The sequence below is a fragment of the Antechinus flavipes genome, chromosome 1 (genome assembly GCF_016432865.1).
Source record: "Antechinus flavipes isolate AdamAnt ecotype Samford, QLD, Australia chromosome 1, AdamAnt_v2, whole genome shotgun sequence".
NCBI lineage: Eukaryota > Metazoa > Chordata > Mammalia > Dasyuromorphia > Dasyuridae > Antechinus > Antechinus flavipes.
The window spans coordinates 674,700,208-674,728,175 of record NC_067398.1 but is presented as its reverse complement, the minus strand read 5'-3'; the positions used below and the strand labels follow the sequence as shown (position 1 = coordinate 674,728,175).

The window sequence follows — 27,968 nt, the reverse complement described above, 5'->3', positions numbered from 1 at the left end:
ATAGCCTAGCACTTTGCTCTTGACGTTTTAGAAACCTGTCTTCAAATATGAAGTGTTTCATTCCGCCTTGTGCCTGTTAGAGAGATAGTATTGCACACCGGAAAGAGCTGCAACCTGGAAATAAGACCTTTGTCTGGCTTCAGATTCCAGCTCTTTTTCTACTTGCTTTGTGATCCTCCCTGGGCAAAACACACTTCTAGTCTCAGCTGCAGTTTCCTGTGTGGAAAATGAGAATTGGACTTTATTTAGTTCAGGGCTTCTTTTTAAAAAATGATAATAGCTTTTGATTTTCAAAATACTTGCAAAGATAGTTTTCAATATTCACCTTTGCAAAATCTTGTGTTCCAAATTTTTCTCCCTCCTTTCCCCCTTCTCCCCCTGACAGCAAGTAATCCAGTATATGTTAAACATATATGTACAGTTCTTCTAAACATATTTCCATATTTGTCATGCTGTGCAAGGTGAAAGAAAAAAAAATCAAGAGAAAGAAAAAAATACAAGTAAACAACAACAGAAAATGAAAATACTATTCTTTACTCCACATTCAGTCTCCATAGTTCTCTCTCTGGATGCAAATGGTTCTCTCTATCACAAGTCTATTGGAATTGGCCTGAATCACCTCGCTGTTCATATCCCATAACTTATTTCGCCATTCCCTATGATAGGCATCTATTCAGTTTCCAATTCTTTGTCACTACAAAAAGGGCTGCTATAAGCATTTTTGCACATGTGGGTCCTTTTCCCTTTTTTATGATAGATGAGGGCTTCTTAAAGAACTTCTCAAAAAAAAGTTTTGATATTTGTATTTCAAAAGGATTGATTTCCTTTGTAACCCTCTGTTTTTTATTTTATGGCTTTAAAAGCCTTATTCTGTGAAGGGCTCTCCTCCAGGCCTCCCCAGATGGCCATTGCTGCAGGGGTGGAGAACACCAGTGAGGAGAAGCTGTTCTGGATTCCACCTAAGGGGCCTTTTCAGCTGTGAAAATTGTGACTTGTAGAAGAACATCAGAAAGTGGCAGTGTTTGGTAGAGGAAATCATTTTCTGTAAGCTTGTTTGGGTGACAGGCATAGACAAGTCATCAAGAGTCTGAGGTCTCTCGCTGTGGCTCACGGGTAGCTTTCATGTGGCTCAAGGGAGCCAGCTGCTCCCTTCTCCAGTCATTCCCGTTCCACGTCTTTTCCCGAGGGGCTTCTGACCCTCCAGACAGGATGCTGTGTTGGTATCCAGAGGTGCTCATGTCCTTGTCACAAGGTGGAGAGCCCTTGGCCAGGGCGATGACCCCTTGGCATTCTCTGAAAGCCACAGAGGCGGGAGCAGGAAGTAGGCTGTGCACTGGCACAGGCTTCCACATGATCACCGGCCACAGCCTGGGCCTGGGCACCGCCCCCTCCCCCAGAGACCTTTCCCGGTTGGGAGAACCTGTACCCAGAGCTTCTGTTCTTCTGATATCGCTTTGGAACAACCACACAGAAGGGGACAGGTGTGACAGCGAGATGCTGAACTAATGTGCTCACAGATCATGCTCAGAGTGAAGCTGCCTGCTCCACATCAGGCCCCCCGACTGCCTGCCTGCCTCTGAGTCCGTGGAGTTGGGACCCACTGCTTCAGGAGACTGCCTTCGTGAAGATTTGTCCCCTGGCAGCCCAGCCTCTGGGCACGAGCCTCTCTTTGTTCCATTAGGCCAGTCCTCCTGGGACAGATCCCAGCCCGTCCCCTGGCTGCTGTTACGGTGAGTGAGGGTTTGTGCTCTGCTGAGAGGCTTCAGAGAGCCCAGGGTCATCCCTGCACTATCGAGGAGTACCAGGGTATCCTGTAGGCCCACACAGCCTGAAATTAGAGCTCTGGTTGAACCACTAAGTGAAAGAGTGATGAGGGATAACAAAACCTAGATGAAGTGATAGAAAGCAAATCAGCAATGCAGAAACCGGATGCACGTTGTCTGCAGCTATGGCCAGTTGAGGAAAGCACAGCTGATAGGAGCAGAACTTGACAGATTTGGAAGGGATCAGACTGAGTTATGGAAGGAACCTCATACACAGGGCAAATCCACTGGCATTTCTTTACTCTTTGTTCATTGCTGAGCCTGGAGTCAGAAAGACTGACTTTCCTGTGTTTAAACCCAGCCTCAGACACTTACTGGCTGTGTGACCCTGGACAAGTCGCTTAATCTTGTAAAATAGGCTGAAGAAGGAAATGGGCAAAGTACCCCAGTGTATCTGCCAAGAAAATCCTTAATGGGATCATGAGTGTTGGACATGATGGAAATGACTGAACATTTGTTTGGTAAAATTTTGTTAAATATGGAAGATTTTTAATGAGAATTTATGTTATTTGGTTGGCAATTTGCTTGTTTTGCTGATGGATATTAAATTTAGATGATGTTTTCTTAAAGACAAAGAAATTAAAGCTGCAGAGAAAAGCCTTGGATTTGAAGTTGGGAGAAGCTGGGTTTAAGTCCAAGGCCTGCCAGTTATTATTTGTGTGGCCCTCATCAAGTCGCTTCTCTCTGGGTCTCATTTACCTCAGCTATTAAAAAAAAGAAAGTGTCTAAATGATCTCTCAGGACTCTCCCAACTCTAATATTCTGGGTTCTAAGGGCCCTCCCAGCTCTGACCTCCTGGGTTCTAAGGGCCCTCCTGGCTCTGACCTCCCGGGTTCTAAGGACCCTCCCAGCTCTGACCTCCTGGGTTCTAAGGGCCCTCCCAGCTCTGACCTCCTGGGTTCTAAGGGCTCTCCTAGCTCTGACCTCCTGGGTTCTAAGGGCCCTCCTGGCTCTGACCTCCCGGGTTCTAAGGACCCTCCCAGCTCTGACCTCCTGGGTTCTAAGGACCCTCCCAGCTCTGACATCCTGGGTTCTAGAGGCCCTCCCAGTTCTGACATCCTGGATTCTAGAGGTCCTCCCAGCTCTGACATCCTGGGATCTAGAGGTCCTCCCAGCTCTGACATCCTGGGTTCTAGGGGCCCTCCCATCTTTGACATCCTGGGTTCTAGGGGCCCTCCCAGTTCTGACACTCTGAGTTCTGGGCCCTTTCAGCCCTGACAGTCTATGTTCTAAGAACCCTCCCAGCTCTGACTCTCTAGGTTCTCAGGGATCTCTCAAATCTGGCATTCTTTAAGTATACAATTGTTTACTATCATTTAATACTTTTCAAACTCTCTCAGGATAAACTGGACCTTTTCAGTTTCTGTAATTTGTGAGGGAATTTTAGTAATGATTCATATTTCAAATAGGGTCTGGAGTACATGACCTCTGCAGTTCTTTCCATTTTGTGATTCTGTGACTCTAGAAGCTTTGAATGGAGTAGGAGCGGATGTAAGGGCGCCTCTGCCTTTATCACAGCGTCGCAGAGACTCTTGTCCCAGAAGCTCGTGTGAGAGGCTGAGCCATTCAGCCAGCACAGGAGCTGGTATGAATCCCTGGAGGGTCTGGACTTTACTTTTGACTGGAGGGGATGGGATGTGAGTTGTAGGGATCCCACCCGGACCCATGCTCAAGGTAATGAATCCACGAGGGCTCCGGGCCCAGGCCCATGAACTGGCTGCTTCTTGCATTTCAGGCATGTTGGCAACTCCAGGCTCCTCACAACAGCACCATCAACCAACAGTCAGTCCCCTCTCCCTGAACGCAGAGTCGAGACGGCAGCAGAACCAGCAGATGTCTCCTACGCTCTCCCCTCTGTCGCCAATCACTCAGGTACACGAGAAGCTGCCACCTTTTTTTAGAGAGAGCACCTTTGTTAGGTCTGTACGTGAAGAGACAAGGGCGATTTTTGTTGTCCCAGTTGGTGTTTGAGCCCAGATTCAGAGGTCTTATGGGCATCAGGGTGGGGTAGTGAAGAGAGCTCCGGGGTCTGGCTCTGCTGCTTGCAAACCAGATTAAACTTTGTTTGAACCCTAGTTTCCTCATCTGTATAATGGGCATAATAATACTTGCACTTAGAGGGCTTTTGTGGTGATAGTCCATGGTAAAACCAACATCAGAGGAAGAATGAAAGCTGTTTCTCATTGCATATTTATTAAGTGCCTTCAGTGTGCCCTGTCCTGTGAGGATATCTTGCTGGCATGGGAGAAGGCCTGGACTTAGGATCAGTAGTCATAGATTCTAATCCCAGTCCATATATGTCTCTTTTTTCCTCTCCCAAGGCTTTGGTTGTTGCATCTTTAAAGCCATATAAATGTAAGCTTTCTATCAAATGGGAGTGATGGACTGGATAATCTCTGAGGTCCCTCCCAGGCCTAACATTCCAGGATTCCCCATAATTCTCATGGCTTCAGATTTTAAATGCCATTCTAAACACCAGCATCGAATCGCTTCCCGCTCCCAGGTGCACCCTGGGGTGGCCATGGGCATTCAGTGTGGAAAGTTGAATGTGTCCTTGTGCTGGGGCACGTCCACACCGGGAAGGTCACTATGGAGAGTGGCGGCCGCTCCCAAGAGGGAGAAAATAGTGGGAAGAAGTATGCGTCTCGCTCGCGCTTATTTGTGAGCATCCAAGATGAGACTGAAATAGACCTTCCTGCCCTGTCCGCCCGGCTGGCCGCTTCGTGTGCCCAGAGGGATTATTGCCCATTTTAGTGCTTCTCACTGTGCAGTGCTTTAAAGTTCACAAGACAACTGGCTTATAGTCGCCCTGTATTGATAATAAATTAGACGTATGTGATGCTCTTGCTTGCACTATGCCTTTCACGCATTTTCTCATTTGTTCTTCACTTAAAGCTATGAGATCAAATGACTGTTCTCATTTTGCCCATGTGGAAACTGAAACCCTGCCACATTTGCATTTGGAATACATTGTGTGATTATCTTTTCTCAGTAAATCGGACCTCCTCGGTGGTTTTTTGGGTTAAAATTATAGTATGTGTCCGTAGCCCAGCAAGCCTGAAGTGCCATTGAGAGCAAGGAGGCCAGCTTTGCCCTGGCCTGGGGATCAGGAAGCCCTGCTACCTCCTAGCTTTGTGCCCGGTCAGTGTCTCCACAGCGCCGAGCCATAAAAGGAGGGGGTGAGCCTCACGGCAGCTCCCGAGCCGGGCCCTGGCGAGCGCGGAGGGAGGCCCTCAGCGGCCGAGGCCCGTCCCACGGAGCCTGAATCCACACCGGGCCTCAAAGGAGCCGGCGGGAGATGGGGGCGAGGAAAGCTTTGTGCCTCAAGGGTCCTGCTGTGAGCGGGAACACTGCTCCCTCCCAGCACCTGGGGTGGAGGGACAGGCCCAGGCTGGGTTTTTAGTGGCTCAGGAAGGCCCAGACGGGCTGGCGAGGGCAGGCCTGCAGCTGCTTCCAGCCCAGGGACTCCGGGGGGGTCGTTTCCCCTCATGGAGTCTCAGGACTCTCGTCCGACCTCATCGGCCTTGTGAGGGTCGGAGGACAGACAGCGGAGAGGCTCCTGGCCCAGGTGAGGGGCTTTAGGGCTGTGAACTCTGGTGACGCTTGTGGTTATTGTCGGTGCCATTCACAGATGATGCCATTGGCCTCTGCAGATAAGAGCCCTTCCCCTGGGCTTGTTGACTCACAGACAGCTTTGGAGATCAGCTAGTCAGCCCAGACTCCCACACATTGTGTGTGGATTGGATTGAAAGGTGCTCACTCGCCCTCACTGCCCGTTGTTGTAGTTAGCGGACGCCCTTGCCGGAACAGCCTGACATCCTTTGCCGTCTTGTGTCCCCCGCCTCAGGCTGTGGCTATGGACGCCCTATCCCTGGAGCAGCAGCTCCCATACTCCTTTTTCACTCAAGCAAGTTCCCAGCAGCAGCCGCCACCGCCGCCGCAGCCGCAGCCTCCGCAGCCGCCCCAACAGCAGCCCCAGGTGCCAAGCAGCCTCTCCCAGACCACCCCCTTAATGCCGAGCTCGGGTTTGCAGCGGGGGCCTCCGCTCCCCCCGCTCTCGGTCACAGTACCGTCTACCATCCCCCAGTCCCCTCCAGGCAACCAGGCCCAGCCGTCCATGGGGATAGACATCACCTCGGTAAGTTGGGTGCTCGGGGCTGGGGGCACAGACGGCAAAAACCCATGTCTGTGGTGGGTTTGGGACGGGGGGCCTTGCAGCTGAGCCAGCGCCCGGGGGACAGACTCGGGCCAGGGGCTTCTGCCCTCCGCAGGGCCGTTCTCAGAACTGCCGAGTTCTCTGGGGGCACTTCATTCTTTCTCTCTTCCTCTGGGGGGGTCAGAAGACGCACAGTTTTGTCAGACTGGGGGCTCTTTCCACTGCTGCATGGGGGGCCTTCTGTGACCTCGTGGCTATCACGGGTGACTGACTGCCAACCTCGAAAGGCCCCTCCCCCGGCCAGTGATAGGGCAGCGGGCCAGAGGCCCCCCGGGCTGGTTTTATGCCAGTGACTTCCTGAAGGAGCCGGCCCAAGGGGAGTCACCGAGTGGGGACAGGGGGGGTCAGAGGAGAGTGGGTGCTTTTCTAAGCTAGTGAGGGCAACTAGATCCCTTTGGGCCTTGGTGCTAGTGTCTTAGTTCCTGTGCTGTATACTGGCAACTGCAGCATAGAATTGATCCAAGCCCCAGAGCTCATTAGAATGTGCTGTTTGTGATCAATTGTGGCTGCTGAGTGAGCCGCTGCTTTTAAAGTTTGTCAAGTTCCTAATTTTAAACACAGTGAGTCACTACTACGCATCTGATAATGGCAGCTTCTTAAAATTGACTCAAGTGTTTTTTCTGGCTCACCGGCAGGCAGATCGCTGTCAGAAGTCAGCCCTGGGCTGGCCTCTCACCGAACAGGCAGACAGGTCAGCGTAAGGGCCGGCCTGCCATCTCCGGAGGGAACCGGCCAGTGAGGGGCTTTCTTTGCAGGGATGGGCAAGGTTCCCATCATTGGCTCTCGGGAGCTGGGACCGCCTCAGGTGCCTGGGAGCTTCCCTGAAAGTTTTGGGGAGAAGGAGCTTCAGAAGGAAAGGAGAGAGCATCAGAGCGAGCTGTCCAACTACAATGCATAGTCAGGGTCCTTTTCTTTGGCTGAATGTCCCACAAGAGAATACAAAGAAGTACTTTTCTCCACCTTGGGGTGCCCACCAAAACCTCAGAGTTCGTTTGGCACTTGGTGCTGTACCCCCTTTCTTCCGAATTATAGGACTTATTTGTTCTCCACTATCCTCAGTGGGAAAGTTACAGGTGTAAGGCAAGTGACAAATGCTATAGACCAATTACTAGGGCTTCTTAGGCAGCTCCAGAGAGATACAGGAGTGAAGGGAATTGCCATTTTCCTTTGACAGACCGTTCACGTGGTCTCTGATAAGGGAGCCATTGCTTTGGCCAGCCCTGGAAGAGAAGGTCCCAACAGAGAGTAGGTATTGGGATACAAAAGAGAAAAAATGTATACAGGACAAATCTGAACCTGCATACCGGCCCATCTAGGTGTAAATTTCTGCAGAATCCAGTCAAAATGTTCTGTATTTGCTTTCAATCTTTTCACACATAAAAAGAGCCAAATCCTGGAAATTCAGAGCTTCTGAGTTTTATTTTCAAATAATGGAAATGATACAGATATAGAAATAGGGATTGGACTTGTGATTTCATTGGCATAAGGAAACTGGCTCTTCAAGGCTGGCTGGCACCTCTGGTTAACTAGAGCCTGAGGGTTAAATGACTTGCCCAGAATCAGCCCACGGCTGTTGAAGATGAAACTTGAATCTGGATCTTTCCAAGATTAGCTCTCTGTATCTTGTGGAAATAACTGGAATCAATCCGTGGCATTTTCAAGTCCTGAATGAGACTTCAGGACACCGTGCATAGTATCACTGAAGGGTCTGCAGGTCCTCAGGCATTTCTGTCACCAGCTTCTGATAGGGAGATCTCCTTATCTGGAGCAGTTCCAAGCAGTCCCAACAAGAGGCTTCTAGGAACTCTCCTGCCCATTTAATTAGTGCTGATTCTTGTTTACCACTGAGTGGGTTTGCTCCCACATGGTACTTTACTTTCTCCTAGGAAGACATGTGTGAAAGTAGTTTAATTCCTTGCAAAATTTCCCATTTGCAAATAAACCATTTGTACCTGAATTCCCAGAGCAGTGTCTTAGAAGGGAGCCTCAAGATGGTTGGGGATCCCCTGCCCTGGACCTTGGAACAAACCCTCACTCCCAGTAGCCTCCGAGAGAATGTGAGAAATCATTTCAAACCTGGGCCCTTCACCTAACCCTAATTTACCCTGTGCTTGAATAACCGAGCCACCTAAGTCCTGACTGTGGCCCCCTAGAGATGAAAGGGACCTTTGTTAAAAGGATATCAAAAGGAACAGGTTAAAATATGTTCGAGTATAAAGGGTGGAATTTGGAAAGCACCATCAGTAGAGCCTCTAGGTGGGAAGAGTGTTGTAAGGCTCTGGAGTTTGTATGTATTAAATGAATTAGTATATGCGTTGGGACTTGCTGTGGTGCTCAGCCCTGTCTTTGAAGCACAGAAGGGTGGGAAGGGGTGGGGAAAGCGGGGGGAGGGAGGGACTGGGATAGACTGGAAGTGAAAGGTATTGAGAGTTTGGACTGTACCCAGCTTCTCTTGGCCAGCAGGCTGTACACACAGTAGAACCCCTTTCTGATCTACTATCAGTGACATTGCTCTGAGCCCTACCTTGTAGCCAGAGGGGTGATAGCTGTAGCAGGCTTTTTTTTAAGCACTGTTCTGAGAGCATGTGAGAGTACAGCCAGAAAAGAAGATGATAATGGGGTTCTACTGTCCTGGATGAGCCACGTAATTGAGATCCTGCCCTGACCTACCGGCCCCGCCAGCGGGCCCAGGCTCCTGCTCGCTGTGCGGCCGTGTCCTCCGGGCTTGGAATCTCCAGCTCTGCACCAGTAAGCATGTAACCTTTCAACCTTCCATCGATCCCATGGTCTTTAATTCTGTGTTGTTCTGTAGGGTTCACTCCAGCAGTACCGCAGTAATGCTGGCTCCCCAGCCAACCAGTCTCCCACTTCTCCTGTCTCCAATCAAGGCTTCTCTCCTGGCAGCTCCCCTCAAGTAAGGGACTCTGTGCTTGCACAAGCCTTGCTTCTCGTCTCCAGTATGTCCATTGCCAACCCATGGTCACTCACTGTCACTGTCTGTGCCTCATGCTTCACTGATGTCTCATCCTGTCTGGTCCCACCAAGATGCCGAGTGTTTCCCAGCCCCCGAGGCCGCTCCTTCCCGCGCTGGGAAATGTGGCTCGGCCGGCTCTCCCTCACCAGCCCTAGGCCTCCGCAGGAGCATTTGGAAGGGGAAGCGTTTGCTTGGGCGTGGGACAAAGGTGATGTCAGAGTTAGGGGCTGTCGCAAGAGGAGAATGACCTAGAGCGCAGAAGAAGGGCCTTGGCTCCCGGCCCCAGGGCTCGGGAGACCAGGCTTCTCTTCTTCCATCCTGGGATGATGCCCCTGAGTCCCATGGTGTCCATGGCGCCATCGGCTTTAGGGACCTTAACAAATGGCACTGACTTAGAAACAGCGTGGGCTGTGGACCAGAAGTCGAGGCTGGAACGTGATTGTGTCAGTGAAGACTGTTGTAATGTGTCTGCCTTTTCCACGCCGGCACCCGGCCCAGGGGCTGTCACTGCAGCCGCCGGCCAGCCCGAGGGCCTCAGGGATTAACCCTTGTAGAAGGGAGGTCTCTGGGATTTAGGAGAGGAGGTTTCAAGGCCTGAATCGGGCCTAGGAAGGCTGAGGGTGAGGGAATCTTCTGCTTGTCTCTGCTACGTCCTGTCAGGCAAGACCTCTGAGAGAGAGAGAGGCGAGGTGAGGGGTGGAGAGAGCGGGTCTGATCACAGGACAGGGAGAAGAGCCGTCTTTCTGCAGCGCTTTGGGCTTCTCAGACATACTTCCTCCCAGTGACTGAGGGAAAAGAGCTGTAACAGGGTCCCTGTCTCCATTTGATTTCTGAGGAAATGGAGACCTCAGCACCTAGCGGTGCAGCCTGGGACTCGGGACCCTGATGCAGGCTTCTGGCCCTGGGTGCTGCTGCTTTGGTCATCTGCGAGTCTGCAGGCCTGCCCGAGCCTCGGTGCCCGGGCCTGGCCATCCGGCACCCCCCAGCTGCCCGGTGGCCCAGGCAGACTCGGCTCGTGGGTACGCTCCTCTATACCTAGGACCTCGTCCAAAAGGTTCTTGTGGCACTAAGGATGCATTTCCCTTTGGACCAACCTCAAGCCATACCTGGCTCCTCTTGGGGTTTTATTAACAAGAGCCGTAATTACCAGTAGCAGCCTACGGTTACAAGTGCTTTCTATTGCCTGAAGTGCTCTTTTTATAACAAGACTGTTGGGATCTGCATCATTGCAGGGAACTTCCAAATTGATGACATCACCAACCCAGTAGAATAGTTTCTGTAAGAGCCACTGAGTTAGACAGATTGAGGATATAAGTGAGAAAGCTACGGTCCAGAAAACTAAACTCAAAGAGCTGGTCTAGAGCAAACCCAGACCTGAGGAAGAATTAAATCACAAAGGAGTTATCACTACAAGCTGCATGGATCCTCTGCCCAGTGACCCCTAATACATCAAGCCTCTGTACCTACGTCCCAGGCCTGCCATGGGGTCTGCTCTGATAGCTGCCTCGTGGCCATTGGCCATGGTGTGTCCAAGATGCCGAAGGCTCTCTCCTTCCCAGGTTCCAACTTCTGGATCCCAGGTTTTAATTTTGGGGGGTTTGTAAGCAGTGCTACCTTGTGCAGCCAACCAGGGAGCTTGCTCAGGGTCATCCTGGTCCTGGTGTTCCATTTCTCCTTCTCTCTCCCGGGGCATATGCCAGAGATAGACCAAAAAAGTCCAGCATTCCCAGAGGTCACACAGCTTCTCTTCCCCACCCCCTCATGCTAATGGGTCCTGCCTCCCTTTTCTTTTCCTGAACTGCTACTTGACCAAGAATCTTTTGACATTGAAACTCTATAATTTTGCTATGTCTGGCTCTATTTCCCACAGGCCAGGCAAATTCAGGAAGTCCTAGACTAGCATTGATGTTGGCCATTGAGACTGAAACGCTGCGACTTTGTTTGTTTGGCTCTGTTTCCCACAGGCCAAGAGAAATGAGGAAAATCTTCTTGCCACCTCAGAGAGCACAATAGAACATGCTTCCCCCTTTGCTCTTTGGGCAGACCTCACTGTTTGAGCTGCCCAGTATTAGTCTTGTCGCAATCCAGCTGAAGTAGATAGGGCGCGTATTTTTAGTGCCCTCTCATCCTCTGAAACCAGTCCAGCAGAATCATAAGGTTCAATCCCCACCCTGGGGATTCCCTGAAAGCCCATTAGTTAACCCAAAGGGATGGCTCTAATGGTGGGCTTTATGACCCTGTTACATGTGGATGGCCCAAATAGAGGAGCCCCCAGCTCCTCTTCATTCACACAAAGACCCAAGTTTCTCCTCCATCAGGTTATAAGGCCTGCCCTTTCTCCTCTTTATTCCCTGCCATCTGCCACTGATTATTTAACACCTCCCCAAAATACAGACAGGGCACTTACGGAAACCTACCTGATCCTTATACCTAGTCAGTGGTTTGCTCTAGAGTCCTTTTTGAAAACTGGAGGATTATACCCACTAGGTGGGTGCACGTGACTTAAGTGGTTTCATTGAAAGGAGAGATTTGGCCAAGTCGGTGTCTAATATCCATTAGTTCTCCATTGAGCCGTGGGATAACTTCTAGAGGAGCAGTGGTCCTCCCTCTGGTTTTTCTCAGGGTTTGATGCCTTTAGAGCATTCTCATCTGGATGATATGTCCCTATTCCAAGCCTTTGTGACTCCTTCAGATATATAGACATATTCGTGGGAGATTTGCCTTTAAGTGGGCTACTTTTTTCTCTCCATTTTGTTTGCTGGTTGTGCTCTTTCCTGACGTCTACTTCTCACCTGGAAGGAACTTTCCCTTTGAAAACCTTTGTATATTGCTGATCAGCCTGATGCCATCGATTAAACCTTCTGAGCTCTGGCTATTTTGAATATTTTCCAACTTTCTGGATCTTTGTTCAGCTGAACTCTGGGAAAGATGGTGTGTCCATCCATTGCCTTGCCTTTAGACAAGAGGCTCAGGGAAGTTCTCTTGTCTGAGCTGGAAGAGGTCTTAGACCTTAGGGCATTAGGTTGGATGGTAGCTTAGAGCTCACCTACTCCAACTCCCATTTTCCAGATGAGAAAACTGGTCTGAGAAGGGAATTGATTTGCCCAGGGCCACTCATTGCATTAATGGTAGATTGAAGATTAGAAAGACTTTACTTTTTCTTCCTGTTCCAAAGTTGCAAGCCCCTGAAGGAAATGTGGATGGGGATTATTTTAGCAGACAACCTTGTCTATCTATTTGACTTATGATCCTCAGACCTGGTGGCAGTGCCTCCCATAAGATTTCAGCCTGATTTCTCTTGGGATTGTCTCTTGCAGTAAACAATTAACTTCTTGCCCCAATCCACACAGCTTTGCCTTGTACCTCATAATTCTGATTTACTCCAAGATTAAATGTATGAGGGTCAGGAATCTCCTTGTTGACTCCCTACCTTTGCCTCCACCTTCATGACAAAAGGTGAATAAATATCAGGGCAGGGATAGGAATTTCTGTTGAGCCTTTTTTCCTAAGGAGGAGCTTTGTTCAATCAGGGCTCCAAATTTCTGGCATCAGTCTTCCCTGGTGCTGAAGCCAGTGCTTTCTATCAACTTGCTCCCACTCTCCCCAGCCTTCTATGCTCAGTCTGTTTGCTGAGCCTGTTTAATTTTGCACTGGGGAGAGCAAAGTTGAAAAGAAAAGTTATCCAGTCCTTATCTTTAGGATTAAAGACAGAAATTAGACTGTAGCCAGGGGGTAAGTGCAGGGAATTATCTCACAACCTTTCTTCCCATCTCCTGTCCACTTGGCATTCCTAATGGCTTCTGCTTTCTTAACCCCTTCTTAATCTGAGCTGCTTCATCTTGTCTCCAGACATGATTCTAGCCTATCTATCCCAACCTCACTCATCAATTTGGTTCAGTTCTGCTGATAGCTAAGAGCATTGTGCCAGCAACTGGATCAGGTACAGACCTGGCATCCACTTCCTGTGGGCACTAACCCTAAATGCGCGCTGTTGCATGCTCTTGGACAGGACTTTTATCCTGTATTCTGAGACCCAAAGCTCAGTGGAAATAATTTATTTCATAGTCTCTCATCTCCTGTAATGTACCCAGTGACCATGAGTGAGTTTCTCCTTCTTTACCCTTCCTCTTATCCCCTCTTTGTAGAGATATGCCATCTTTAAAGAAAACCATTCTAGAACAAAAAAGACAAAAAGATGGCCAGAATGGCTGCTCTCTCCAAGTTGAGCCAATCAGTGAGTTTTCTTATCTTCTCATACAGTCACAAAAATCAGAGTTGAAGTTGACATTCAGTGCCAGCCATTCTTGGCTGAGCAGTACAGTGTTCCCTGTGGTGTTCCTACAACTGTTTCACTCTTCTCCAGGTGAATGAAGCCCTGGAAAATCATCCCAATTGGGATTGAGATGGAAGGCTGCAAGCAAAGTTACACTGGGTTAATATATGAAAGTACTTGGCAAATTGTAAGCCATTATTAGCATTATGATTCTGGAACTGGGTGAAAAAGAAAAAAAAGTTTCTTGAAATCTTAAGATTTTAAAGCTGTAAGCTACCTCAGACATCTCCCAGTCCATCTTTTTTCTTACTAGCTAGCAGATTGAGGCTCAGAGAAATAGAACAAGGACTCATCTAAAGTCCTATTCCTAGTAAATGGTAGAACCAAGATTTGGACCCAGATCTTTGTCCGTTAACTTTGATTCCCTTTCCTGGAGCATTCAGCTGCAGCTTGGGCTGAGTCAAGCTTGAGAAGTGACCTCTCTGGGAAGGACCTTCTCCCAGGCCTTTCCAGCAGCACGCTGTCCCAGTACTGTCTGCCTTAGAGATTCAGCTGGAATTCCAATCAGCTGTCTGGGTTATGAATTCCTGGGTTTCCTGTATAACCATCTGATATTCAGGGGAACCACTGCCGGTCACCCCTGCCCACCCAGAGAGCACCTGGCTCCTGCCTCCCCCGGCTCAGCCTGCTCGGGAGGACTAGGATGTGAGGTGTTTGTCCCAAACCACGGGTCTCCAAGCATGGTGTGGACGTCCTTCAGCAGGCTTCACCTGTTGGGATTTCCTCTCTCTCGTTTTAATAGCTCTGTAAAGGCAGGTGTTCTGTAAGCTTGACATCAATTCCCTCTTAGAAAGAGCTGTTGGGAGAGACCTTCATGGACAATTCTGGCTGACACATAGGAGTGTGTGTGTGTGTGTGTGTGCGCGCGCGCACATGCAGTCTAGAGGAAAGAATTCTGGAAGAAAGTTTGCTGTATGTTTTCCTAGCCTTTGTTTGCTGAAATGACTTTCATGGACTTTCATGTGTGCTCGTATCCTGTTATCTTTGTATCTTTGCAATGTGGCCACACAGTGTCATTCTGTTCCTGAATTATGTGTTCATCCTTGCTAGGTGGGCGATAGTTTCTAAAATTTTTATTTCTATCTTGATCATTGAAGGAAAAACTCTTATACTGTGGTTGGATTTCAGTCATTTTAACTGGAAATTTGACAGAATCCACCGATGAAGGGGAAGTAACAGAAAGTCAGATTCCAGCTCCAGATGAAATAGAGCTTTGTAACTATCAAAGCTTTCTTATACTGGAAGAGACTGGCTGCCTTGGGAAGTAGTGAGCTCCCTTCAGCTGGAGTTCTTCAAGTTTGTCAAGGATGTTGAATAGGGAGTTCCTCAAGTTTCAGGCTGTAGATCCAGGATTCAGTGATGTCAGAAGCCATGATAGTATCTGCCCTTCCAGGCTTCTAGACCCTTTCTCTACAGCTCCCATCGTAATGCAGAGGACATGAGCAGGAGGAGCTGCTTCGGCTCATTTGTGGAGTAGTCCTCGGGGCGAAAGGGATAGGCTGGTAGCCAATGTTTGAGTGAGGAGTTTTCTGTAAAGTCAGAAATTACGGAGATGGCACAGTTCCTCCTGAGTGGCTGAGCTCAGCTGTCACCTCATTGTTCATCCCGTTTCTGTCCTTGAAGTATCCTGTACATTTTGAGATGGAGAAGATCAGTTGAGGAGCATATAGGCTTTCCTTTCTGGAGATTCCAGGGAGTCGGGCTGTTCTCCCAGGAGCGTGTGCTGGGCACCTTCGCGGGCCAAGCTGACTTCCTGAGCCAGTGTTCTGACCCTTAGCAGGCAGTCCCCAGAGCAGCGACCTGGTCCAAAAGCCCTTTGTGGCTCTGCCAGGGCTGGCCATGAGGTTAGGGGCTGTGGGAGAGTCACTAGCTCAGGGTGAGCCCGGCCCCCCTCTGCAGAAAGGATGGCTAGTCTTGCTCTGTGCCCCGGGGGAGAAGGTTACTGGGGGGGACATGGTTCTCTCCCCACTGGCAGTTGTAGCATTCTGCTAGCTGTAGTTGTAGTGAAGAACCAGCCCTTTCCCAGCAGCTGTAAGCTCCTTGAGGACGTTTTGTCGTTTGTCCCGGCCCTCATCGGCCGCAGTCTGAGTCTTGTCGGTCAGGTTGGCTGAGCCCGCCTCGGAGCAGAGCCGCTCTGGGTGGCTTCGGCGGCTTGCCCTCTCGCCAGTGGCCTGCCAGGTGTGGGGGATCTCACGACAGCAGGACTCTTTTTTATCTGCAGCACTCTTCCGTCCTGGGCAGCGTCTTTGGGGACTCCTTTTATGATCAGCAGATGACAGCAAGGCAGGCTAATGCCCTGTCCCATCAGGTGAGCCCCGTACGCTTCCTGCTCGGAATGGCCACTTTCTGCTTCCCTCCATGGCTGTGGCCGCCAAACCTGGATCATGAGGTCGGATCCCAACTTCCAGGCTGTCAGCTCTCACTTAGGAGGGTTGTCGCGTGAGAGAGAAGCTTTTATAGCTAGAAAAAAGGACCTTTGAAATCCCCTGATCTAACAGGGGGGTCCAGGGAGGCCTGGCGACTTAAAGTCACAAGCTACGAACACAATAGCAGAATCAATAGTGGAACCCAGGTCTCCTGAATCCCAGGCCATGCCATCCTAGGTAATATGGAGGCTCTTCTCAGCAGCCACGAGGTTGGGCTAAGGGGAGGTAGAGTTAAGGACTCCCGACTCAGTCTTCTCATTTATTAAGTGGCCTTGGGCCTCCGAGTGCATCTGCTTGAGTTCTGTGCTCCCAGGAATGCGTGACCTCCTTGGGCTTCAGAAAGGCTCGTTCTCAGCGGCCTCTAAAGTCCCCCCACTTCCTGATGTCAGAGTTGGCCTCCTGGACCTTACGAGAGTCAGGGAGATGGCAAGGAGGCGCTCTGACTCAGAATCTGAGGACCTGGGTTCAAGTGCTGGCTCTGTCATGTTGTAGCTTTGTGACAGTGGCCGAATCCTTTAACCCAAGGGAAGCGAGTTCTAGTTCCTTGTCTGCAAAGTGAATCTGGATCCCTGCTCCCTTCGGGGCTGAACTGTGAAGGGCCGAGTGGGGCATTGTCTGAGGAGCGCGCTCTAAGTGAGGAGGGTGAGAGGACAACGGGCACCACGTGGGTGGTTTTGTTTCCCTCCCTCGGGCAGCTGGCACCCCACGTCTGCACCTTGTCCTCCAAGGAGGAGGGTGGAAGCCTCTCCCGGAGGGCCTGAGCTGGGGCACATCTGCCTTGGTGCGAACGTGCATCGAGAGATGCCAGAACAGCGCCCTGAGGCAGTGCCTTTCCTGCCCTCTCCTACTCTAGAAAAAGCATAGCGCGCTCTCTGCTAGGGTTTGTAGCTCTTTAGAAATACCAGCAGAACCCATCATCATTCATTCATTCATTCATTCAACAAGCATTTAATCCACTTGAATTGGATGGAAAAAGAGACGGGTAAAAAAGAGCCTAGAAATCAGTTAGAGCATGTACTGGCTTGTCCTCTGGGGGAAATTTGTGCGCACAGTCTGAGCTGGACATGGCGGCGAGATTCTCTGGCCTGATGCGGTTGGGGTAACGCTTGGTTTGTGCTTTGATCTTCAGCTGGAACAGTTTAATATGATTGAAAACGCTATCAGCTCTAACAGCCTGTACAGCCCCTGCTCCACACTTAACTACTCCCAGGCTGCTATGATGGGACTGACGGGGAGTCACAGCAGCCTTCAGGATTCACAGCAGCTAAACTACTCAAGCCACGGAAACATCCCCAACATCATCCTTACAGGTAAGCTTCTCCTTCTCCCCTCGGAAGCTGAGGCCAGACTGCCACAGCTCTCCTTCTTTGCCAACCCTAGTCACCTTCAGCACTGTCCCCTGCTGCCCCATCAACATTACCCCTTCCCCCACCACCATCCCCTCCCCATCAGCACCATCCCCTCCTTCCCCCACCACCATCCCCTCCTTCCCCCACCACCATCCCCTCCTTCCCCCACCACCATCCCCTCCTTCCCCCACCACCATCCCCTCCTTCCCCCACCACCATCCCCTCCCCATCAGCACCATCCCTCCCATTGACCATCTTCACCTGTTACCAGCATCCATCACTGTCATCATCCCTACTGTTTCTTAAGCAATCAACTACAGTGTAGCACTCTGCTGGTTGTATTTTTGATGATGGTGGTGATGAAGCAATAAACCTGTTACTTCTTCCCAGTAAAAAATAAGCTCCTTGAGGGACTTTTGTTTTTGTCTGTTTTTCTCAAATGCTTAACACAATGCCTTGTACCTAGCTGGCGTTTGTTGAAATGTGATGAAATGAATGTTTCCTTAAGATGAGAAATATGCAGATATAGCTAGAGAAATGCAAATATACTTCAGTATTGTTACATGTGCACATTTTCTTTCTGTCTGTCTATTGGTATAGGAATCAGTTGTGCTGGGGAATCTGTCTGTCTATCTGTCTATCCATCTATTGGCATATGAATGAGTTGTGCTGGTGGTTCTTTCTGTCTGCCGGTTTATCAGTCTGTCCATCTCTCTGTTAGTCTGTCTATCTGTGGGTCTGTCTGTCTAGTTGTTGGCATAGAAATGAGTTGTATTGGGGGTTGGGCTTGAAATTGGTTTTGTATCAATATGCTGAAACTTCTTGGAGAAAGTGGTACATATGGCACCCTTTAAAGACTGGGTGACTTGGGCCTGCATTCTTGGCATGGAGGAGCAGTGGCCCGCGCCGGGCCCCCATTTTGTGGTGGCGGGCTTCTCTGCCCAGAGACCAGGGTCCCTGGATTTTCCCTGTTTCCTGGGAACTGGCATCTGGTAAGTGTTTTACAGATGAAGAACCCGAGGCCCACTGAGACTTGCCCAGAGCTTGCCCCTAGGAGTCAGACTCTGTAGCAGGTCTCTGGATTCCCAGGCCGGGGGATTTCCGTAGTGTCTCATGGCCTCCTGGAGAAGACCGCTCCCACCAGAGCAATGCTGTACTAGAGGGAGCACCATCTTGACCCATTACCGGGTGGCCATTTAGGGACCATTGAGCCAGATGCGGACAGAGAGTACTCATGGTTTGCTGTCAGCAAACGCCACTCCCTTGTGCCAGGGGTTTGATTTTTCAGAGAGAAGAATGGAATTTCCCTTGACTCACTTTACTCTATGTTAACACATGTGTTTTATCTTAAGGGAAGCGGCTTAGGACTCATGAGCGGTTTGGGTCGGTGTAAAGACTCCTTCCTGGCCAGGCCCTGGCTGTCTAACAGCCATCTCAGCTCTGCGCTCTCCGTGTTCTGTGTTCTAATGCCCTTTCTGAGGTCCCTGGCTCTCACTCACAAAGGCAGCTCCAGGCGCGCTTTTGGCCCTTACCGCAGTCTCTTCCCCCAAGGCCGGAGGTCCATCTCCTGTGGAAGCAGTCACAGCTTCCCTAGGCCCAGGGTGTGGAAAGCCCAGATACTGCCCTGCCGGGATCAGCTCCTCTCTGTCACGGGCTCGCCGGGAGGGCAGCGCGAAGCCTCTCGCTGTCTGTCCGCTCCCCTCTGGCGGGGGTGTCACGTTGGAGTGGGGAAACTAACTGTTTTTGTGTCTCCCGTTCCAGTGACAGGGGAGTCGCCCCCCAGTTTATCAAAAGAACTGACCAGCACTTTGGCAGGAGTCGGCGACGTGAGTTTTGATTCCGATTCCCAGTTCCCCCTGGACGAACTCAAGATTGACCCTTTAACGCTCGACGGACTCCACATGCTCAACGATCCCGACATGGTCCTCGCTGACCCCGCCACAGAGGACACTTTCCGAATGGACCGGCTGTAGGGTGCCGACACCTCGAGCCTAGGAGCGTGCCACCTTCCTGGCGCCCAGCCGGACTGAATGCAGCCACGGGTCAGTGGGCTCCGATTCCAGGGTTCCCGAGAGCAGCCGCTCTGCCCCATGCAATTGAGTAAAGCTTGTCTTTCTAAGCTTGCAGTGCTGCCACCTCCTCATCCCCCACCCCAGCCTCACCCCCCGGTGCCATCTTGGACCCTCTGGTTCAGTCTACTCGTTGCCATTTGAATGAGTTTGGATCCTGCATCCGCCTTCCCGCCCGAGTCCCAGCGTGAGGTTGTGAATGTGTTCTTGCACTAGGAGGGGGGGTGTATGTGGCCACCACCGCGAAGCAGCGCGCCCGCCGCCCGAGCAGTCTCCCTCTGTAAGATACCAAAACCATTGGCCGGCGTCCTTGTGCTCTCAAGTTGCCATTTCCGCTGTCGTCCCTTCCCTCCCGCCCTCCCTCCTTCCCCTCCTGCCTCCGGGCTCTGAGTCTCGGGCCTGATGACTCCGGAGCCCCTCCTCGAGCCCCCGAGGTGGAGAGAGCAGAGCTCCGGGGCTTCTGGCTCCCCGACTGCTTGGTTACAGCCGCTTCCTAGTGTAATGGAGCTTTCCCCATGTGGATATGCCTCGTGCGTTTTCTGATTTGTTTCCTCTCTGGTTCAGCCCTCACTGCCTTTTCTCAAGCCGTTGGCAAAACGGTGTTCTCTGAGACCGGGGAGCAGCAGCCAGAGCAGACCCATCCCAGAGGGCTTTGCTGGATGGGCGTTCCCTTCCCCCAAAAAGAGAGAGAGAAAGAGAGAGAGGGCGTGAAAAAGCAAAACATAAACACTATTTTGAGAGATTTCTTTTTATATTTCTGAGCACACAAAAAGTACTATAATTCATTACCTGGTGAAAATGAAGGAGAGAACGGAAGATTTAAAGCAGCTAGAATGACTTCTGTGGCCAAGTTGGACAGACCTACTTGCTTTCCCTTTCCTTGTTACTCTTCCCCAGTCCCCACCCCACCTCATCTCCATCCTTTGCCCAGCCCCATCCTCATCCCCTTCCCCATCCCCTGCCAAGCCTTTCCAGTCCTGCCCAGGGGGTACAAATCCTGGGCAGGAATAGAAGGATCTCCTTCTTGGGAGGAGTCCCAGGAAAGGTGGGGCATTTTTGACCTATTTTTTATTATTGTTCATTACCTGTTATGTGTTTTCAGTTAACTTTACATACTGTTATTTAAGGAATTTGTGATTTTTTTTCTGTTTTTGTTTTGTTTTGTATTTAAGTATTTGGATAGTCGAGACGTAACCGAACTCCATGGAGCCATTGATGCCCTGTAGGTCTGTACAGTGCATCCATTTGTGTTTTGATTCCCCGAATGATATGCATCATAGTCTATATTTTTAAACCAACTGGAATTTTAAACAACTCTCAACCAGAAACAATCACATCAACGTCTAAATCTAAATAAAGAATGTTACCTTTCTGATGTCTCCAAATAAGTGATCAGCCTTGCCAAATTCTGCTTGTCTCCAGCGCCAGAAGGTGGTGAGTTAGTCAAGGCCTGCACAGGCTGGGCTTCTGCGGCCTCCCCAGTCTTGCCCCTAGGGGCATGACGGCGCACAGCTGACAGCCAGGGGAAGGCCCATAGTGGAACCAGTTGAAGAACTTCCCCTAGGCTCATAGACCCCTGGATGCGGGGAACCTTAGAGACCCTGTGGCCCAGGGATCTCAGCCTTTTGTATTCTTGACCCCTTTGGCAGTAAGTCTGGTGAAGCCTGTGGAGTCTTCTCAGAATCATGTTTTTAAATACATAAAACATGTGGCAATTTAAAGGAACCCAATTATATTGAAATAGAGTGAGCAAAGGGCTTTTTTTTTTTTTAAGTTCATTGATCCCAGGTTCAGAACTCTTCATCTAGTCTAAGTCCTGTTTTTACAAAGAAGGAAACTGAGACCTGCAGGGGCAAGGACTTGCTGGGGTCCCGCTGGGACTCCTGCTTGTGGCTCAGTTGCTCTTTCCATTCCATTCCCTGACTCCCAAAAGTTCCTGTTTGAAACTTCCATATACTCTTAGACTCGGGGCTTGCCAGACCAGACAGATGAGGGAGGATTATGAAACGCTTAAGAATTTGAGGTTTGGTTTGGTTTTTAACTGTTTACCAAGACTCCCCAAATCTTCCATGTCCCAAGAAGTCGGCTGGTTTTTTCATTCAGCAGTCTGCCATAATGGGATTTGACAAATTATGACCCTTCCCCTGGCCCCCCAATTTTGTCATTTAAATTGTATTATTTTCAACTAGTTGGTAGTAAATGCTCATGAAAAGAATACATAGAGGGCAGCTCATTCCAATATGATTTTTGTCAAATGTATACCACTGCCCCCAAATTTTAAAAAAGCCTTTTAACTTTATCACATCAGAGTTACTTTTGTGTTTCCTCCTCCTTGCCCCCTCCCCATATTGCTGACCAGAATTCCATAGGAGAGGTCACTGTCAAACTCTTCTCCTTCAGAGGGTGCTCCCTGCCCATTTTGGTTTGAAATGAGCTGGGAGAGGGAAGGAGGCAACCTTTTGGGGAGTCCAAGAAGGCCATGAGTTATAGCTTGATTTCTGTGTGCTTCAAGAAATCCAGGGGAGGCCGAGCTCCTTAACCATACCTCCATCCATGCTGGCCATAACCACCTTCCTCCTTCATGCTTCTGGACTCTTTTCTAATCGTTTGCACTAAGGTACATGAAGGGGATCATTTTGTTCTTAAAATAGGAACTTCTGAAACATTTTTTTTTCCCTCTCCTGGAGAGTAGGGAGGGCTTTCTGTCTCCTCCATTTAAGGCTTGAAAAAATCTTGCCCACTTCTAACTACCACGCTCCTGCCACCTGCTTGTTTTCCTCTGCTAATGCTGTTTATTTTTTCTTTTCTCTACTTTTACCTCCTCTACCCCTACTCCTGTCCCCCCCCCAAAATGATCATTTCCAATGGAAGAGGCATACACCCATAAGAGCTTGAGTTACTTTCATAAAGACGATCCCAGTCCTTTCCTTCAGAACAGCCAAAGGTATTGTGCAAATTTTCTGTGCTTCCTGCAAGTCTTGTTGCTCCCTGATAATTCTGTTTGTTCATTGACTTGGTGTCCCCACCCATTCGGGCCAGCCAAACTTTGTGCACGAAAATGCTTGTTTGTGAGACGTTATATTTTTTAAACCACTGTCTCTTAATGAAGCATCCAGTTTGGAAGGTATTTGTTCGATTCACTAACCAGATTGTGTGGTGGGTAGTTTTTTACAGGGACATGATGTTGCTAAATGCTACCTTGGAGAATGTGGTCTTTTTTTTTAAAAAACAAAAACAAAAAAAACAAAGACAAAACTACATGTACATAAGAGAGTTTGTTTATTATTAGAATTGTAAGTAGAACTTTTAAAAAATGGCCTTAATAAAATAACCCATCTGGATGCAATTCTCAGACAAGGCATTGGGGACCATCTAATTTAGCCAATATATCTATCTGTCTCTCTGTTTCTGTCTCTCTTCTGTCTCTTCTCTCTTTCTGTCTCTTCTCTCTCTCTCTCTCTCTCTCTCTCTCTCTCTCGCTCTCTCTCTCTCTCTGTCTGTCTGTCTGTCTGTCTGTCTCTCTCTCTCTCTCTCTCTCTCTCTGTGTTTGTTTGGTCCCTTTCTGGAGGTGTGTGATGTGGAAGGGGATGACAGGCACAGACAGGGATTCTTTGTCTCCAACCCCAAAGAGAGAGGCAGTCCTGCTACTTGTATTAACCCTTTGAGAAACTGAATGTCACACTGGGTGCCATCTTGCTAACACTCTGAAGATAGATTTTGCTGCCAGGATAATCCATAGCTTACCCACTGAGCACCCTTCCACCACTGGGATAATAGGTGAGATCTGATGAATGATTTGATAAAATGTTTTGTTTTTTTCTTTTTGTCACCCATGTAAGCTTTTGGATTAAAAAATCTCTGGAAAATGTTTAGTTTGGGGGTTGTTTTGAACCCTGGTGAATGGGAAGGTCAGAGAAAGGAGCAGCAGCACCAGAGACTAGCATGGAAGTTAAGGAAGGGGCTTTGATTTTTAGCTGCCAAAGAAATTAAAGCTGCTGGACCACTGCTCCCAGCCTGAGGCAGGAAATAGGAGCCTTAGCCACTAATGAGGGAATTACATGAGTGGAGAAAATGAAACCATTTGCTTTTGACTTGGGTGCCGAGGACATTTGAATGATATTCATTCTCTCAGTCTCAAAGGGTTAATTCCCATACTGTTGCCCTCCAATGGATTTCTAGTTGGTTTTTTCTAACATTCTCCCAGGAAAGACTGTTGTGTTTGCCAACTTTTTTGCAAAAAAGCAACCAACCAATGGAAACTGCACTCTCATCATGTAGAAAATACTGTGACTACAAAGAGACCCTGTAGATTTTTGCTATTTATTACTGTCTAGGAACCTGGGGTGGGAGGGGGTGTTGTTTTGCATCATGTATATAGTACTGATGTCTGCATTCTCTAAACCTGGATCGACACCGGCTGACTTTTGTGCCGCCTGCATGAGACCTGCATGGGACTGGAGGCGGCAGCAGGACATACGTCTCAGGGCTGTGCCCGCATGTTAATAAGCTCATGACCAGTGTCCTGTGCTGCTGCTCAAAACCTTTTCCTGGACAGAGGGAACTCCTGTAAAGAGTTTTTTTGGAACTTCTCCTGGAGAGAGAGTGGGTACTACTCTGGCTCCTATATTCTCGAGCCATAGCAACCCAGAACATCCAAGGTAGCAGAGCTGGCAGGACCCTTAGAACCCAGGATGTCAGGGCTAGGAGGGCCCTTAGAACCCAGGATGTCAGGGCTGGAAGGATCCTTAGAACCCAGGATGTCAGGGCTGGGAGGGCCCTTAGAACCCAGGATGTCAGGGCTGGGAGGACAGACCCTTAGAACCCAGGATATCAGGGCTGGGAGGACCCTTAGAACCCAGGATATCAGGGTTGGGAGGGCCCTTAGAACCCAGGATGTCAGGGCTGTGGGGGGAACCTTAGAATATAGGGAGTCAGTGCTGCTTTGTGGGGGAAGCAGTAGAACACAGGATGTCAAGAGTTGGCAGGGCCTTAGAACACAGAGAGTCAGTGCTGGGAGGAATTTCTAATTTCAAATTAGCAGGAAAGGACCTTAGTGATTTGGTGATTCAATTCTAGTTCAACTTCCCTTACTTAATTGAGGTTCCACAGGAGGGGGTCACTTACCCAGGTCAAACATTTTCATTAGTGGCAGAGCCAGAACAACCGCTCAAGGCCTGTTTTTCTCCACCTCCCCTGCTAGAAGTTTTTAAATGTTTTTCTTAAGGGAAATCAACAAAACCAATAACCCAAATTCCCCACCCCCTGCTTCCCATACCCATCAAAAGTCAAGGGCACATACATGGCCCTCAGGTCCTCCGATGGGACCACGGTGGCTAACTAGGTGCTGAGAAGCCTTTTCTGCAAGGTTCCAGGGCAAACACTGGCCCTCCGGGAAGACTAGCCATCACTGTCTAGCCTGTCTCTCTAGCAGAGCTCTCCTAGAAATACAGGATCATGAAATAATCGTGGCATTTGGGAAGCCCCGTCTGTCACTCTTGTGTCCCTGGGCCATGTGGTACAAGGTAGACATAAGGCTGACAAATGCTGCCCCTCCTCTCTCCCTCCCCCCTCATCAGGCTTTGGATTTCCAGCATCTTTGTGGCTTGTCTGTCTGCTGGATTCCATATTTTATAGAGATCCTTCACGCCTGTGGGGACACTCTTGGGCCACTGATGAATTCCCTTGAAAAGAGACTGCCCCCTCCCCCCAAATAAACAATTTCTTCATACTTTTTATTGCCTGTATTATAGTAGGGACTTGAGCAACTCTGGGAAGGCGAGGGGAAGGTTGGCGGAACGTTCCCTGAGGAGCATTGAACTCTTCAACTCTTTTTTGCTAATGAACCCACAAATCCCCGACCCCCAACATTTCTTTTCCCCATTTTCCGAGTGCTGCTCATTAAGGACACAGATGTTTGTTTTTTCTAGCGCCCTGTGCTGTAGGGAACACAGAGATGACTGACTAAGGTGTCTTTCCCTCAGGGAGCTGAGAAGCCAATGGGAGGATTGTTATGTAGACAGAGCCAGCCCCTTCCTTCCTGTGGATCTGCTTTCTGTACTTGCACAGGACTGAGGAAGGCAGCAGGATCAGGGAGGTGTGGGGGACGTTGGGGGGCAGCATTTCATGAAGTGCTTGGGCAGGTCTGACGCAGTGGAAGGTTAGCGGGACAGCCCCCCTCACATGGGGGGACATGGCAGAGGTCGTGGGGGTGAGAACAGTGGAGATCAGCCACTGTCTGCAGAAACAGCTGGGGGGGGGTGGCAACCACGCTGACACAGAGATGAGTTAGTTTGGATTCAGAGGAGCCGAGTTCAAATCCGATGAGTTTAGGCGGATGGTTTGCTTTCTCTGGGTCTAAGGGTCTTCTGTAGAGAGAATTGGACCACATGGTCAGGAAGGTCCCTTCTGGCTTTGTCTTGTGATACATCTGTCACCTTGACTGGAACAGGCAGGAATCGGCAGCCCCCTTGAGCTCTGGGTGAGAGGCTCCCCCACCTTGGAGCTGGCAGGCAGGCCTAGAAGGCAGAGCTCTGGGTAGAGGTGCAGCTCGCGTGTGATGATGGCCCTGCTTTCCCAACACTTTCCCCGCAGCAGCCCTGTGCGGTGGGCCAAGAGCCATTGGGAGCCACCCCCATCTACAAGGTTCAGTGCTTGGAGCTGGGCTTCGGACCTAGGTCTCCCCTCCAAATCTGGCCACGCATGGATCGTGTCCGGGTCAGGTGGGACGGGCCTGAGTCCGTCCTGAGTGACACCTCCACTGGGGCCATTGTGAGGAAACCAGTTCTACCAAAAGCAGACTGGCAAACCCCTGGTGAAGCAGCCCTGGACCACAGCCTCCCTAGGGTCCTTCCCATCCTCGAATCCTGTGAGCTGGGCGCCTCGCCTCCTAACTTCCCAGACATCCTTGTCTAGCCGAGAGCTGGGTCCCTTAGGCTGAGCCTGCCCTGCGGGGGTGGGGGCAGAGAAGGCTGGCTTTGGAATCGGGACTTTGGGGTCAATTCCAGATCTGCCACTTGACATCCATGTGGCCATTGACAATCTCTGGGTCTCAGTCTGCTCCCCTGTACCTGAGGCCCTTGCAGATCTAAACACAACTTCCCCCTTCCTGCTGCGCTCACCGACGTCAGTCGGACCAGTTTTTAGGGTCCATCTTGAGCTCCCTCTCCAAGAACACAGACAGGGCAGCCCAGGCTTTTGTCCTAGCCTTACCCTCAATTCCTCTGGAGAAAGAATTCGGGAGCTGGATGACTCAGGCCCAAGCTGAGGAGAGGGAAAGGGGGAAAGAAACTCTTGTTCCCATGCCCTGTCTCCTTTCCTTTTCTGGGACCGCTGACACAGGGCCGCTGGGGTCCACGTGGTAACTGGGAGCAGAGGTTCTGCTGCTTCCTGTGTTCCTCATGGGTTAAATGAGGATGTTGGACTATTGATCCCTAAAAGGCCTTTTTCTCCCTAAATCCCGGGAATCACAGTTTCCCTCCCCCCCCAATGGCCAAACATCCCCAGTACAGTCTGTTGAATTATCCTTGCAAAAAAGGGGTTCTACTCCTCTTCCCCACTCACTTGCCTAACTGGTCATTTTTACTGAGGTCTACCTTGACCCCAAGAACTCAGCCTGTTGACTGGGACAGCCCCCTGCCATCTGTCTGAACACTGATTTCTTCCAGGAGGTGGTCAAGTAAAGACCATTTGACAGCAGTGGGTGCTGTCAGGCCTACTTTCCTTGAGCTCTGGAGAGCCCCTTTGGCACCCCAACCTGCCTGTGGGCTCCTTTGATCCTCAATAGTCTAGGCTTCTTCCCCGACAGGGAACACCACCGGCCCCTTAGAGCTGCAGAGGCACTGGCCATCCCTCATCCTCCCCATCCTGAAAGGGAAGCCGAGTTGAGGGTCCAGGGACAGCTTGGTCCTCCCTGGAGCTCCCTCCTCTGGCATCTCTCATGCCTTATGTCCTGCCCCTATTGCTGCAGGAAGCAGCTGGCATCCTGACTGACAGCCCTGCTCCCCACCCTCCCTTTTGCTTGCTTGCTGGTACCAGCCTCAGTCCTTTCACTCCTCTGGCAGAGGTGGGGCGCGTGCTGCGTCTGGGTCTCCGGCCGCCACCCCAGCTTCTTCCCTCTTCGGTGAAGGGGCAGGAAGACGGGGGGCAGTGAGGGCCTGCCCGCTTGGGGTCCAGGCCCAGCTGATGGGAGCCAAGGATTCGGAGCTGGCCAGTGCTGGGAGGGGTCTCAGCCACAGCCCTCAGACGCTGAGGCTCAGGGACAGAAGGTCACTTGCTCAATGTCCTTCAAACCATAAGTCTGGAGCCAGGTTTGAACCTAGGGGTTCCTTCCTTCCCCTCGTCCTGACCCTCTTCTCCGCACCAAACTGGGTCCTTCTGGGTTACTAGAGCGTCCTGCCTTACCGGGCCTGGCTCAGCGGGTGGGAATTATTTCCCCGGGGACGGCCCACCACTGCCCTCTGAGCTGCCCGGGTGAGCCGGGAGGCTCGCCACATTCTAGTGCCCTCTCGCACTGGGACTTCTCCAAGTGCCCCCTTGCCCTGAGAGCTCGGCATCCGGGCTTGCCCGGCTGGCAGCATCCGCAGCGGGCAGTGCCCCTGCCCACGGGATCTCCCAGCGCTGCTCTCCACCTAGCGGCAGCTCCCAGAACTTCAGTCCTAGCCCCAAGAGGGACCCAGGACAACCCCGATGCGTCATTAGCCCGACCCTCGGTCCCTGTCTTGGGCACCTCCTGACTGAGCTGGCCCAGGCCTCCCCTTTCGGTGATATGGAGTGGCTGGG

At 50.5% G+C, this 27,968-nt stretch overlaps 1 protein-coding gene across 4 annotated transcripts in view; it reads left to right on the top strand.

Moving 5' to 3' along the window:
* Positions 1–22,459, top strand: part of CRTC1 (CREB regulated transcription coactivator 1) — a 118,266-nt gene extending 95,807 nt beyond the window's left edge. For 2 of the 4 annotated variants that reach the window (XM_051972290.1, XM_051972289.1), the window contains 6 exons: positions 3,559–3,695; positions 5,671–5,961; positions 8,852–8,953; positions 15,568–15,654; positions 16,902–17,082; positions 18,883–22,459. In XM_051972290.1, the coding sequence (XP_051828250.1) occupies positions 3,559–3,695; positions 5,671–5,961; positions 8,852–8,953; positions 15,568–15,654; positions 16,902–17,082; positions 18,883–19,094 (1,010 nt within the window). In that variant the 3' untranslated portion in view covers positions 19,095–22,459. The remainder of the gene's footprint in view (positions 1–3,558; positions 3,696–5,670; positions 5,962–8,851; positions 8,954–15,567; positions 15,655–16,901; positions 17,083–18,882) is intronic. The other 2 variants (XM_051972292.1, XM_051972291.1) reach the window with 1 other exon arrangement.
* The last annotated feature ends 5,509 nt before the right edge of the window (positions 22,460–27,968 follow it).